This window comes from Pseudorca crassidens, chromosome 16, assembly GCF_039906515.1.
Source record: "Pseudorca crassidens isolate mPseCra1 chromosome 16, mPseCra1.hap1, whole genome shotgun sequence".
Classification (NCBI taxonomy): domain Eukaryota; kingdom Metazoa; phylum Chordata; class Mammalia; order Artiodactyla; family Delphinidae; genus Pseudorca; species Pseudorca crassidens.
This window is the reverse complement of record NC_090311.1, coordinates 60,813,905-60,829,208: the sequence shown is the minus strand read 5'-3', so window position 1 is coordinate 60,829,208 and position 15,304 is coordinate 60,813,905. Positions and strand designations below refer to the sequence as shown.

Sequence of the window (15,304 nt, the reverse complement as noted above, 5' to 3'; positions counted from 1 at the left end):
AAACATGAACACCTAGGTCCATCCCTTTGAGCAGAGCTGTGGGTATAAAGAGCATCTCTACTCGGAAGGCGGGTGGGCAGGGAGGCAGTGGTTGGTGTCTCCGGGTGAGGTGAGAAAAGCACTTATATATGAGTCAGAGCACCCAGTTTCCAGTCACAGCTCTGCCATTAACCACCTGTGAGATGGAGAGCGTGGAAGCGCATCCCCTCACTTTTCCCATCTATAAAATGGGAGACTAGGCTGGCTAATCTCCAAGGTTCCTTCCAGCTTCTACATTCAAGCCGTCCCTGAGGGGTGTGTGGTCAGGCCTGGCCTTCGTGCTCAGGAGCTTCCTTGGCCTCCAAGCACCCCTCCCACCCCTGCCTCAGATCCCACCCCTCCCAGCTCTTTGCCAGGCCTATTTAAAACCATTTCTAAGTTATGCAGAAATTGAATAGGTTTTCACTGCAGGGCATGAAACATAATCCAAGAAGGTCGGACACAGGACCATCCCTTATTTTCCCCCTTTTCCTGTCTTCTTGGACCTTGCTCTTAAACCCTCTGATCACAGCCTTCACCCTGGACCATTCGGTATGGATGGGTGAAATACCCTCTCCTCCCTGAGGCAGGGGGCTGGAGAGCTGATGTTCTCGCAGGAGCCGTCCCTCTCCTCTGGGCACTAGCTCCACGTGGCGTGTACTCTGAAGTGCTGTCTCGCTGCCTCACAGGGGGCTGGTCACTCTGAAATCGGAACATGTCCATCCCTCTCGTGGCAGGAACTACAGGCTTCGACAGCGTGCTTTGTTCTGGAGCTGGGGGCTGATGTCGGCACTCCTGCGATGTGCATGTTGGACCTAGAGATGGGGGCGGGGGGAAGAGAGAGAGCTGTAGGTTAGCTGAGAACCTCATAAAGACCTCCTCGAGACCAGTGCCGCCGTGGTGGCGTGTTGGGGTGGAGGCTGGCTTCGCTGAGCCCAGCACCCGGGGAGTACAGTTTCTGGGGTTTTGCACATGGTGGCTCGGGGTAGGTCCTTGCAGAGTACCTGGGTCCATCAGGGTCCCCCAGGAAACAGTTCATCTCGGATAGTTTCGATAAAGGCATTTCGGTGAAGAGACAACTTCCAGAGGGGGGCAGACCTAGGGGGACATGAAGGGACGTTGAGGCACCAGAGACTAGCAGCAATGGGAAGCTCTTTCTACTCCTAGGGCTGGAGGGGCAAGGGGAGGGGCTGGAGCGCACTGAAAACTGGGGCCAGGGAGGAGAGGCTGCTGGGTTGGAGCTAGAGGGATTGGGGAAGTGATGCCCCAAACTCTTTCTCCTCCCCAAACTCTGAGCTCCTACCAGCCCCTCCCATTGGCAGAAGCCAGCCTCCAAGGGAGCCTAGGAATGCAGTCCCCTGAGGCCGCCCCGGGTGGGGGAGGCGGGGCGGGGTGGTGTCATGGCAGAGCAGGGTACTCGGTAGATCTGGGGATTGCAGACAGGGAATGCCCAGTGCAGTAGCATTAATAGTCATCGTGTTTCTTTATGCCTCCCTGCCCTACCCTTGAAGGTGTTCTTGTCTGCCATCCTCTAGAAGGCATTCAGGCAATGAAATCACAACTGCCGTCTTCTAAGCACTTATTATGTGCTGGGAAGTTTACACTCATGAGCTCAAGTGCTCTTCACATTAACCCTATGAGATATTATTAACTTCGGTTTACAGAGAGGGGACTAAGGATCAGAGAGATTAAGTAACTAGCCCAAAGACACACAGTGAGGCTCGGGTTTCAACAGAGGTCTTTCTATCCCTGAAATCCTAGCACTTGTCCAGTCTACCCCCTTGTGTACTTGATGCTCTTTTGGAGGGAGAGAGAGCATCTGTTTTCCAAGCCACTGAGATGGGTAGGGCAGACCTAGCAAAGGCAGAGCACGTTCAGGAACTCAGAAGTGTAAGGGAGCCTGCTGGGTTGGAGAAATACAAATAGCTCTACCTGCCAGGAAATAGTAAGCTGATGAGAAAAGAAACTACACGTGATCTTAGCCAAAAGGCCAGGATGCGGCGCCTGCCAGGAACTGAAGTGTGGAGGGGGAGAAAGCGCGGGACCGCGGGGGCCTGTGTCCCGTGCAGAAGGGCACTGGGGCATCATGGATGGTATGGAGGAGAGGGTCCTTGCCCATCTGCCCCTGTCCTTACTGCTGGTTGGAGAAGGACAGGATCTGAGCCTGTCCGTTCAGGCTGACACTTGCCTGATGGGGGAGGGGCAGCACACTCAGAGAGAAACAATGGCAACGTCATGACATTGTCCTCTGGAGGCCCTTTCCAGACTGACTAGGGGCCTTGCAGAGAACACCCTTGCTTCCAGCAGCTAGTCCTGGGGAAGGGCTGACAGTGTACCCGAGAGTGGTCCCCAAAGAGAGAAGCTTCTCAAGGTAGTGCCAGGGCCCAGGTCATGGCCAGCAGCAGGGAGAGGGGGCAGTAATATGAATGCCCTCCTTGGAAGGAGCCCTGCAGGTGTCAGAAGGGACCCAGTCATTTGTCCCAGTGTAAAAAGATCCCAGAGGACTAGGAATGTTGTCTCTGCCCTCAGGGAACTTTCAGTCCAATCCCTCACTCCTGGCTGGGGGGTACCACCCATGCTGGCAGGTGACCTCAGCACTGTGCAGAAGAGTTAGGGAAAGAACCGCCATCGAGGTTTAGAGACGTGTTTAGAATAGAGCTTAAGAGCATAGGCTTAGCATTAACTGCACCTGAATTCAAGGCCTTCTCTGCCACTGCCTAGCTGTGTGACTTGGGTGAGTTACCTAACCTCTCTGAGCCTCAACTTCCTTTTCAAAAGTGGGATAATAGCAACCACCTAGAAATCTGCTTGTTACAGAGCTGACAGGTACAGCCTACTGTACAGACATGGCACATAACAGTCAGTCAGTCAGTCAGTCAGTCACCGGGAGCAAGGATTGTTTCTTCCTTTCTGTCTCTGGGCAGAGCCTCGTTAAGTTGCCTGTCTTCAGATGTGTCCAGAGCTCACTAAGTTAGGAATAAATTTACTCACGCAGAATTTTGCAGTCATGACTTACATGCCAGGCATTGTGGTGGGCGCGGCGGTGATGAGAGCTGACAGTTGGGCAGAGGATGCGAATACGCAGATACTTAGAATACAATGTGCTAAATGCTGTCATAGGGATTCGTTCATGTCTTCATAAAGGGTATTTACTGGACACCTGCCATGCGCCAGGCACCGTGCTGGGCAAGGCAGATAGAACCCTAAGGCTTCCATGGAGCACATGTGCTATGATGGAGACAGGCACTGGCCGAGGAATTACAGAAGAATGCTGGGTGATGAACCATTCCAGGGTGCTGTGGGACTCTGAGTATAAATAGTGGCAGGGGTTGGGGGCGTGGTAGGAGCTGACCTCACTTAAGGGTCTGGAAGGCCTCCATGAAGAAGTTACATTTAACCAGAAACCCCAAGTCAGAAAGGGGCAGGGGTCTGTCTATACACAGTGTATAGCAGAGGGAATCATGGAAGGATCCCAGGAGGTGGTGATGTTTGAGCAGGCTTTGTGGGCCTCTCTGGTTACAGGCTGCCATGGCCCAGGCATGGCAGGTGGATGCCCCAACCATGGGCAAACCAGGTAATCTCTGTGAGCCAGGCAAGGTCCCCAGACTCTCTGCCACATCCCCATATCACTTACCTCCCAGCTCCCTGCCCTTGAAACCTCCAATACGCAGACTCCTGGCTGCCCTCCAGAGCAGCCCGTGCCTGAGGCTTGGGCAGCCAAGGGGCACCTGACAGTGAAAGCAAAACCGCCAAGAAACGGGGTTGGGGACCAAAAGACCCTCATGCGGAACTCCAGGACGAGCAGATCATCTTTGGAACTGGTGCTGTTACAGCCACCAGGAGGCCATCAAAAAAAGGAAAAAAAAATAGATGGTGCATTTTAAATTCCTCTGAACCCTCTTAGAATAAAAATGATAAAGCCGCAGGTCTGGCTGGCTGGAGGACCATGGTTAATGGGCTTTGGGGGAATAGTCACTGACGGAGGCAGCTGCTCCAAGCTCCAGCTCACCCTTTTATTTGCTTTTTTCACCCCCAGGACACGCCAGTGGGGACGCCCATCTTCATCGTGAATGCCACAGACCCCGACCTGGGTGCAGGCGGCAGCGTCCTCTTCTCCTTTCAGCCCCCCTCCCCGTTCTTTGCCATCGACAGTGCACGTGGCATTGTCACAGTGATCCAGGAGCTGGACTACGAGACCACGCAGGCCTACCAGCTCACCGTCAATGCCACGGTGAGTCCCGGCACCGGGGGCCCAGACAACCAGATGTCAGCCTCTTCCCACCCTCAAAGGGAGCACAGAACGTCAACCTCGTTCCCTGCTAGTCAAGGCTCATAATGGTGATGCTGGTGATCAACAACAGCTGATGTTGCTGAGGGTCCGTGCTCTGTCCCTGGTGCTGTGCAGAGCACTCAAATGGATTGTCTCCAGTAAACCTCACAACAGCCCTATGTCATAAAAGTTAAAGGACCCATTTTACAGATGAGGAAATCGAGGCACAGGAGCAATTCCGTGACTTGCCCACAGTCACCCAGCAGCTGGACTCCAGTGCCTGCACTGGTAACCCCGTGGGGCATTCCTAGTGCAGGGTGTCCTCTCACTCTGTGGGACACAGGACAGAGGTGTCAACCCAGCTGTGTCCTGACACCACCCAACATGCAGGGGCCAGAGGGTCCAAGCAAACTAGCCACTGCTCTAGAGTGGTGATTCTTACACAGAAGAGAGCACCCGTCTGCACCAAGCGCCGTGCTGAGTCCTGGGAATTCCAGGATGAGTTAGTCGGGAGAGGGCGGTGGGAGAGCAATAACTATCCCATTTTATAGCTGACACTGTTGAGACTCACAAGCTGATAAGTAGTGGGCAGCAGGAACCCAAACCCGGGTGTTCTGACCCCCTAGTCCACTACCCCCATGGTCAGGAGTCTCTGAGTCTCCAGAACAGCACTGCTGCTTGGACACTGTTGCCAGCTGTTATCAAGGGCCTGGGGGCCAGGCAGGCCACACCCTCAGTAGGGTTCCTCCCCTGCACGCCCCTCTTCCCCGCTCCTGGAGCCTTCAGCCGGCAGCAGGGCGAGCCGGCCTGCTGTCCCTTAGATCTCTGTTTACAAAGCTCAGGTCAACAGTGAAACAAATCACAGGAGTCCCTCTTGACCCTCCAGGACCCATCAGCCTGGCACACAGCATCCACCGCCTGGCCCCATGTCACTGCGAGGGGGCTTCCAGTAGCGCTGGGGGCTCCACTTGCAGTGACATGGGGCCAGAGCCCAGGGGAAGACACACTGGATTGGGTCCAGGGTCCAGTTTGAAAGATGGCGTTCCCCCAGGATTGGACAAGATCCAGAGAGGCCCCCCAAACCAGGAAATGCAAACTTTTCCTTTGTACCTGGTCCAGCGGCCCCTGGGGAGGCCACTGCTGATGGCACCCACATTCCTTCCTTCTCCCCTGCTTAAGTGGTAGTGGCCCGGGAGGACGTGTGTGCTGCTATTCGGAAAACTGACTTCTGGGATCAAGGGCGCTTGCAAGGCCAGAATCCACTTTTTGGACACGCCTGTGCCCTCCCGCAGTGCCTTGCACACCCGCTTGGGGTGGTGATCCTCCCGCCACTCTCCATTTGCACACACCTGGGCCCAGAAATGCACAGATGCTTGCTATCTTTCTCACTATGAACTCGTCCCTGTGGGATATTTTCCATCTACCATAAAAATGGCTTTGGGCCAGTGGGGAAGAGAGCAGAGCTGGCCACAGGCACGAATCTGGGTGGCCAGGCCTGTGAAGAGGTCTAGCCTCAAGCTGGGATGGTGAAGCAGTTAAATTGCCATTAATCTTCCAGAGATCAGGCCTTGAAGCAGCGGGAGAGGAGGGGCCCTAGAGCTCCCTTGGGTCATGATGGCTCCCCCACCTGATGCACAAGCCCCTCTCAGGGCTGACGCTGTGCCCTTGGCCTCTGGGCATTTCCTCAAGGAGGTTCTCCTGTGTGGCATTGCAGGGAGCAGTGTGGGTCCCCAGCCACTACTGGGTGGGTAGCGGGTGGGGAAATGTGGGACTCCCCTGGGAACAAGCTGCTGAGAGCTGTAGGTGCCAGAGTGACAGCTGGAAGCCTGGCCAGGTGCCTGCTCAGCCACGTGTGCCCACTGCCATCCCCTTTCCCCAGCCGTGGGGTCCAGGGTGGGCTGGACGGGGGCATCCGTGGCAGGAGCAGGGCTGCAGCCACAGGTGTGGGACAGGAAGGGCAGGTGCCACGCTGGACAAAGCCAGCAGCCCACAGAAGCCTGGTAATGGCCAATCAGAACCACTGGCATCCCCGGCCCCAGAGTTCAAACGACTTCCTGCCAGGCTTCACCCTCTGGTCCTATCTGCCTAGTGGTCATTCCAGGGCCTAGCTGAGAGCTCTCACCATGGTGGTCCCCAAGCCTGGATTGTGAGCCCCATCATCTTGGAGGCTGGGAGACTGTCTCCCCTGTGGTCCAAGGGGCCCAGCTCCCCCTGCCTCCAGACTCTCCCCTCCCTTGCTGCACCCACGACCCATCCCCAAAGCCCCTCCATCCTCTCCCCGGCTGCCCCTGAGGACTCGTAGGCCAGCCAGCCCTTCCTTCTCCTCGAAGGCTCAGCAGCTGTGTCTCTGGAGGGCCGGAGCAGCCACTAGGCTTGCTGTAACATGGGGAACGCCTCGCATCACTCACATCACCCCAGACAGACCAAGGGAGATCTAACCCAAGGACAGTCCCTCCTCAAACCCCAAACCAGAGAATTTACAAGGCCTGGAGTCCATAGAGGTCATTCCGGGTGTCCCTTCATCTCACAGAAGAGGAAGTTGAGACTCCAAAAGGGGAGAGAACTTATTCGAGGTGACCCAGCAAGTTAGCACCTGGGCTGATATTAGGGCCCCAGATCCAGACAGAGCAAGTTTTTATGTCAAAAGGACCTAAGTTTGAGTCCTGGCTATACACTTACCAGATGTGTGACTCGGGGCAAGTTACTTAACCTCTCTGAGTCTCTGTTAAATCTGCATAATGGGCACATAATACCTACAAAAGCAAGTGAAGTGTATAGTACAGAGCCTGGTATATAATCTCTTCAGCATGTAGTTTCTGTTCTTGCTGGCTATCGTGATTCAGTAGCAGCAGCTATTTAAGCAGTTTATCACGTTTAGGGGAATAGAAGATGGGTTTGGGGTTTCCTTTCTTGGTGAGCTTTCACAGGACCACATTTCCAGCTAGGAGGGTTTAAACATTGCCTGCCTGGCCACATGGCCTGCATGACCTCTCAGGATTCCTTCCCAGAGTCCCACAAATGTCACAGGCCCTGGAGCGCCCCCTACTGGTTCTAAAGGAAAAGTTGCTTGACCGGTAAACCCAGCGTGTAGAGCAGGGATACAGGTTCCGGAGTAGCCCCCTCTGTGGTCAAAGGGCCTTTCTTCTGAGGAACCCCCATCCTAGTCAATTCCCTTGCTGCCCTTGGATGAGAGGGGGCAGGAAGTGGGCATGGAGGGGGCAGTGGCCCCTGACTGAATCCAGAGAAGGAGCTAAGGGCAGCACCATCGCTTTACCCCAAGGGCAGTCAGGCCTAGGCTGGGCGGGGCCAGAGATGCGGCTCTACCCCAGGCCTGCTTTGTGACAGTGGATAAGCCGCCTTCCACTAGGCCTTGGGGACCCTGTTTGTGTTTTCCTGCACAGGTCAGAGATCACTGAAGGTTCTTAGAGTTCCTGAGCTCCGTGTGCTAATGCCCTTCCCTGGGGGAGTGTGGGAATACATGTGTACGCATGTGCACACGTGTTTGTGCACGTGGGTGTCGTGTGTGTGTCCATGTGTGTGCATGCCCACAACATCACTTAACCTAAGGCTGTGTATTCTTTGTTCTCTAAGGATCAAGACAAGACCAGGCCTCTGTCCACCCTGGCCAACTTGGCCATCATCATCACAGACGTCCAGGACATGGACCCCATCTTCATCAACCTGCCTTACAGCACCAACGTCTATGAGCATTCTCCTCTGGTAAGACCCTCCCCGGCCCTTGTGAGACTTCCCTCTGCACCTCTGGTAGGGATGGGGGCCCTGTTTGGTGGGATGGGCTCCTTGGCGTTTCCTACTCCCCCAAACCCCTATGCATGGCAGTGATGGGTGGCCCAGCACAGTGAAAACCCAATCCCCTCTTATACCACACCCCACCTCCTCGTTCTCTCACTTCATCCCTGGAGGGCTCTGAGTGGCAAAGAGCAAAGACTGGCTAGTGCAAGCGAAGGGCAGCAGTTCAGAAGGATTCACATGAGATGACGGGGATGCCCGTGGAAAATCCAGCCTGGGCTGGAGAGCAAATGCGGACTCAGCCAGCCTCCCCAAAACATCAGTGGGGCTCAGCCATGCCCCCCACGTGTCAGTCAGTCAATCTGCCTCTCTCAGCCAGCCATCACTGCCCAAGGTGGCGGCCACCTGCCATCCGCCCCACAGGCCTTCCTAGGCTTGGCTCTTCCCTGAGAACTCACAGCTCCGGCTGCCCCTTCTGACTGCCCAGACTTTGGGTTTCCCAGGGCCACGTGTTCAAGAGAGGCACCTGATTGGCCGTGGTCTGATTTTTTTTTTTGGCTGCGTTGGATCTTCGTTGCTGCATGCGAGCTTTCTCTAGTTGCAGCGAGCAGGGGCCACTCTTCGTTGTGGTGTGTGGGCTTCTCATTGCAGTGGTTTCTCTTGTTGTGGAGCACGGGCTCTAAGCGCGTGGGCTTCAGTAGTTGTGATGCGCAGACTCAGTAGTTGTGGTGCACGGGCTTAGTTGCTCCGTGGCATATGGGATCTTCCCGGACCAGGGCTCGAACCCATGTCCCCTGCATTGGCAGGGGGATTCTTAACCACTGCGCCACCAGGGAAGCCTGGCCATGGTGTGATTTTGTGCCATGTCACAAGGTCAGAGGTCACCAGCCAGCCTGTAGATTGGCTGCCCGTGGGCCATGTTTCCACCATGGTTGTCAGCTGTGACTGGGGGTCTTAGAGACAAAGCATGCCGCTGCCCCCGGGCAGGGGCTGTGGGTGGGCAACTTTGCTCAGCTGTGGGCCAGGCAGGCAGTACTAGGCATCCCTTGTCTGGTAGCCATCCCTGCTTTCGTACAGACTAGAACAGAACACCCGCTGTGGGCTGATGAATTGGAAAAAGGTGGCTCCTCGGGCAAACACAACCCCTGGACATGCAGCTCGGGGAACAGCTCTGTGGAAAGAAAACTGTGCCCCTCCTTCTGGGAACTAAACGTGCTTAGAGGAAAGACGCAGCTTTGAGAGCCAAGGGGGGCACACACCTGAACGTGTGGCTGTTCAGCGCCCCACGTGCATGTCTGCACAGGCTCTCAGAGTTGGGTACAAGTGAGAGGCAGGCTCCCCCGACCGGAGTGCAGGCCATGCTCCTGGACCACCACAGACCAGGAAGCCTGCCCTCCGAGTTTGGGACCATGGTCTGTCCCGACCATTGGCCTCCTCCAAGCACCATACTGCAGCCTCCAGGTATGAGGGGGTATCCACTTCTTGGGGCCGCTTGTGGGCTGGAGGGTCTGACGAACAAGTTGGCCTCCTGTTGCAGGTGTCTGAAGCTGCTTCGAGGGCAGAGGGAGACATCTGAATGTCCCCACCCCAGCCGTCTCTTTCTTGGTGGTCCATGGACAGCAGGAGCTTGGGCTTTCAAGACTGTAGGCTGCCTCCCTCAAAAGCTCTTTGCTAATAAGCACTCATATTCTCCTCCCTGACCTTTCAGACGAGGTGGGCGCTTGCATCTGCCCCCAGCCCCTGGCCGTCCCTTCTTAGTGCTCAATGCTCCTGCACGGCTCACTCACCCTCGGCTCCTTTGCTGGACCGTGAGAGTAGCGCGGCAAGAATGGGGTCTGCTGTGAGCATAGCGCACCGTGGGTGCTCAGGAAGTGTTTTTGGAATGAGTGAATGAATGAACGAACGAACGAACAAACAAACAAACAAATGCCCTGGTCAGACCAGCCCTCTCGCTATCCTGTCATCCTCATCACCCTTTGTGCCTGCTCTGGTCACCAACCCCAAGTCCACCCATCTGTTGGTTCCCAGCTCACTGACGACCTTTCTTGGAATTTTTTCCTGGCTTCCTCCTCACTGGCCCAGGCATAGACATCCCTCTCCCCTCAGCTCTGCTGGAGTTCACCCTCCTTACGCTGCATGACTTCCCACTGAATTGTAGCCACACCTGTAACGTTCACTGACGTGTAAGTGGGTTACTTTGGGGCTCCTGGTCACCAAGGTGGCTGAGTCTTTGGGACCTGTGGGAACCTCCCACAGGCCTCCCAGGGCATCGTGCTCAGGGCTGAATGCAGGCAATATGGGCAAAGCCAGCTTGTCGATTGAAGTGAGGACATGATGGTGGCTGGGCAGCCAGGGGTCTCGGAGCAGGTCGCTGTACTGCCATGTACTTGCTTGGCCAAATCACACGACTTCCAGACCTCTTCCTCTTCGGGGAACCGGGGCTACAGCTGTCTCAATTGTGCCTCCCTAGCCTGGGGGTTTTAGAGATTGAAGCACCCAGCAGTGCCGGCATTAACAGACGTTAGAACGCCGCGGTTATGTGTTGGGATTGGGCTGGGGGGTCCCATCTTCAGCCTCATTTCAGTGTCTCGGTGCTCAGCAAGAGGGGTGTTGGTGTGAGTATCGTCCGAGACCTTCAGTTTGTCTTGTCTCTCCTGGCATCCCTGTATCGTAGCAGAGTAATACTAAATGTAGCTGTTACTACAGGTGTTCCTTCCGGATCTGCAGATTTCTGAGTTCGTCCAGCCATCCATTCCATTTTTCATTCTTTTACTCATCCTCTAGATGTTCATTAAGCCCCTGCTGCGTGCAGGGCCCTGTGCTAAGCCACGCTTTCCCGATGATTCCACGGGCCCCTGCTAGGATGACTCCTCAGAACAGGCAAACGGGGCCCTTTCTCCCCTTGTCTCCCGCGCTCCTTATGCTCGGTTTCTTGACATCTGACATGGTTCTTCCTCAGGATGAGGGACCTTGATATCTCTTTGCCTTGCCAGGGTTGTCCCTTTGGCCCCGCAAGGCCACTAAAGCCAATGTCTGGGGGGCTCCCAGGGAGCAGGTCTGAGTCCTGCCTCTTGGGTCATGACCAGGCGTGGGCAAGCCAGACAAGGAAGTAAGTTGGGAGATTCGGACTCTCCCAGCGCCCACAGAATCGCCTCCGTGTCCACACACCTCTGGCCTCCCTGCCTCCAGTCTTGAAAGTTCACCGCGTCCCTTGCACAGCTTCCCATACACCCTAAGCCTGATTTTTCCAGGCTTCTAATCCGTTTCCGTGCCTTGATCTGGGCCCTCCATGTCCCTTTACAGTGTGGAGCCCTGATTTAACGCAGCACTTTCCCGGCCAGTCCAGGGTAGAGGAGCTCCATGGCCTGATCAGTCCCCCAGGCCGGAGGACCCAGGAGTCCCCCATCCCCGGCCCTGCCTCTGCTGGCCCAGCACCTCCATCCGGACCCTCGCCCACTCTCCCTCACTCCCCCTTTTTATCTGCAGCTCCCAGCATGTTACGCCTCCCTCTATCAGTGTATCAGGTCAGCATGCCTCATCTAAAGTGTATATATTACCTAATAAAATTCTTCTTATTTGGGATTATTGCATCAAATTTTAATTTCCTCACTCGAGCAACAGCATGTCGGCCTGCCCGTCAGTGAAGGACCGATAGAAGGTGAAAAGAGCGGATAAACTGCACAAATTACTGCCAGCCGATGCCTATCAGCCCTTTGACTGGAATTGACTGGAATTAAGGACTGAGAAATAGGATTTTCTGCCTCAGAATCTGCTGTGGCAGCTCCTGTCGGAAGTCTCTTCCGGACCCATGGGCTGCCTCCCCCCAAGGGCGCCTCCCACTCCCGAAGCAAACTGCATGTCATCCTTTCAAGTCCTTAATCCTGTCATGGAAATGGGGGAGGGGCATGGTGCTGGGCCGGCAGAGAAAGAGGTAGACAGGCCCCCTGAGGCTCCAGCTTCAGCCACTCTCCTGGCCAGCTTCTTTGGAAGGAGGCAGCCACAGAAGGGAGAGTCCTGTTCCTTCTAGAGCAGTCCCAGCTCGTCTCAGCTCTGCCCCGACTTCCCTACTGGTACCCAAGCCTCAGAGGCTGGGGCTGCCTGGCACCCTCACTCACCCCCTCACCACACCTTGAGCCGCAATCTCCCCACATGTACCCTCACTGTGAGAGGTTGTGAGAAAAAAGTGAAGGAACCTATGCGGGAGCCCAGCACAGTGCTTGGCACACAGTAGGTGCTCAACTAATGCTAGCTCTCCCTGTGAGCTCCTAGCTCTTCTCTCTATAGAATTCCCAGAAAACGTCTTCCCTCCAGGGTGGGGATCATTAACCTGGGGTCCTGCGGGGCCTGCATTTTGCTGGAATTGTTTGGAACGTCACATGCATGCATAGTCTGGGAAGAGGCCTCTTAGCTTTCATCAGATGCGCACGGCGGTTCCAGGCTCCAGTGAATAGTGACAGTCACTTTTATAGCATTTTCTGTGCACCCAGTGCTGTTTCAAGTGCTTTCCATGTATCCCTTGCTGAGGTGTGGGACTGTTGTAATACCCACTTTATAGATGGGGAAAACCCAAACGGTGAGAAGTTAAGTAACTCACGCAAAGGATTCAGATCCAGACAGGCTGACCAGAGTCACACCCTTAACCCCCTTGCTGTACTGATCTTCCCCCAATAAGGAGTTGGGACCCTGCATGCCTGTGCACCTTTAGCTTCTCGGGGGAGGGGTTGGGGGCGGAGGTGGGGGCCTCATTTCCCAGGAAGCCTCCTGCTTGCAGTGTGGGTTCCTATGAAGGGAAGAAGCCCCGTGGCCAGGTGGGCCCCAACTCTAGCCCTTCTGCGCCCACCTACCTGCTCTCCTGGCCATACCCTGATGCACCCCAAGCTGGGGTACCTCTCTGGAGAGCCAGCCAAGCAGAGTGCACCCCTGTAGAGGGGCCCAGGCCCGCGACGGGCACTTCTCCATCCTCTCATCTTTGGAAATAGTTTCAGTATATTGAAGATATAATCACTGAGACTGAAACAAGAGCGGTGGGTTCCCAGGAGCCCCTAGTCCTCCCTGTTAATTCCTTCTCATAACATTTCCAGTCTTTGTGGCTGCACTTGTATTAAAAGCTCAGGGTTTTATTAAAAATGGATTTATTTATCCAAAAAGATGAAAACCCAAACTTTGTCAGGAGCCTTTTAGAGCTCTCTTCGTGGAAGCTCAGGTGTGGCTCTTCCGGGGGAGAGCCAGCCTCCTTGCCGTCTGGTCCTGGCTCTCCCACTGGGCCATCTGAGCCCTGGCCCCCCAGGAGGACTCCAGGCTGCCAAGGGCAGGGCTACCCGTGGGGAGATTCTCACAGGGCTCTGAGGGCTGAGGGTTCCTTGACCACCACCTCCCCTCTTTGCACAGGCCAGCGCTGGCCCCCTTCCCGTCCTCCTGAGGCTCACTGACCACTCCAGGCCCTGGTTGTACGTCTGCAAGCATGCAGCTGCCCCTTGAGGTTTATTGTTTAGCGACTGTCTGGAATGGTGCTTTGGTAGGCACTGGGCCCAGCTGACCTGGCAGGCCAGCCCCTGCCCTCAGCAGGCCAGGGGCAGCCAGGGGACCCTCATGCTGGAACACATGTGAGGCTCAGATTGGATGGGGCTGTGAAAGAGGGAGCTGACCCTGTGTTGAGAAAGCCCTTCCTGGCAGCTGGAGCCTCAGACCAGAGTCCTGGACTCTCAGGCCTGGGGACAAATCCAGGCCTCTCTTGTGTAAGGAGTGACACCAGGAAAGGCATACCCCCAAAAGACGCCCCCTGGAGTGATGGGGGGAGCCGTTTGTGTAGACCCTTCAGATCTAATGCAGTGCTTCCCAGATGACCTCCCACGTACCCCTGGGTCTGAGGCTGTTAAGATGTTACACAAAAAGAATCTGTCTTCAGCTCAGAAAACGGGGGAGAACAAAGGGTAACAGATTTCTTTACCGCTTTACTACTTCTGGGAGCCTTTACCACATTAAAGCCCATCGTGCATCTCCAAGGGAGGGACAGGGAATGTATGTTTTCCCATATTTGGCATGAATTAATACATGTAAAGTGCTTACACTAGTGCGTGGTACATAGCCACAACTTTCATAAATGACAGTTACCATTACTATAACGACCTGTTACAGAAGCAGCATCTCCTGGCAGGCAAGAGCATTTTGGAGCCAAAGTACCTGACCTTGAATCCTGGCTTCACCATTCCCTCTTCGCGGTGGGACCTTGGAAAGGCCACTTAACTCGCGGTGCTCAGTTTCCTCATCTGTAAAATAGGGCCGTCTCCCAGGGTAGTTGAGAGGGTGAGATGAGTTAATACATAAAAGGCGTTCGCAGCAGCGCCAGGCACATAGTGAGTGCTGGAGAAGGGCCCCTGCCGCCGCAGGTGCTTCACACTCTCTCACACAGCTCAGGTCCTCAGAACCCACTTCGAGAGATGCGTCTTTAATAGCATCTTTCTCTGACTTTGTAACAGTCTGTTTCCTCCATGGGATCTAGCTAGAGCTCCTGGGCGGGGGGGAAGAGCGGGGAGTGCAAAGGAAGGAGCCAGACCTGCTTTCTGTGTGGCCTCCGCCTCTGCGCTGTGTCCATTTCTCTGCTGGAGACGTTTCCCCTGCAACATTCTCACCTTCCCTCAGCCAAACCTGGGGGCGTTCAGGATTGCCGCACACCTGGGCTCAGGAGAGGCTGGAGTGACAGCTGTGCAGGGGAAGCACTGCCCCAGCAGGGTGAGGTGGCAGATGCCCCTCCTGTGTCCTGGCAGGAAGACCAGGAGGAGTCGGAGGCACCTTGCCCCCAGGGCACTCCCTCCAGGTCAGAGGCCTGCATGTCAGGAACTAGCCTCTTTCCACAGGAGAAGGTGCTCAGGTGGGGGTGGAGGGTGCAGCCTGCAGGCTTCAGTCTCCAGCTGATGACCAGTGAATATGTGAGAGGCACCAATGCCACAAGAGACGTTCATTAGACATGCAAATGCCAGGGTTGATATCTCCCTAGGGGTTGGGGACAAGGCTGTCCTGCTCTCCGTCAGTCAGGGGAACTGCCGCCTGGGCCAGAATCTCAGGCAGGCATGGCTGGTGTGATAGGGCCTGGAGAGCAAAGCGAACATTGCCCTGGGTGAGGGGCGACTCAGCAAGTGGTGGTGGTGGCGAAGTTAGGATCCAATCATTTGTACGTTCATTTATTCAATCACTTGGCCAATCAATTGATACTTGAGTGTGCCCATTATATGCCAGCATCTCTTCCTAGTGAGTCGTAGGCCTCCAAAC

General features: G+C 55.4%; 1 protein-coding gene across 1 annotated transcript in view; it reads left to right on the top strand.

The window, feature by feature from the left end:
• CDH23 (cadherin related 23) overlaps positions 1-15,304 on the top strand; it is a 393,201-nt gene that overhangs the window by 117,289 nt on the left and 260,608 nt on the right. The window contains exons 6-7 of the mRNA XM_067710644.1: positions 4,055-4,249; positions 7,880-8,008. Coding sequence (XP_067566745.1) covers positions 4,055-4,249; positions 7,880-8,008 — 324 coding nt within the window. The remainder of the gene's footprint in view (positions 1-4,054; positions 4,250-7,879; positions 8,009-15,304) is intronic.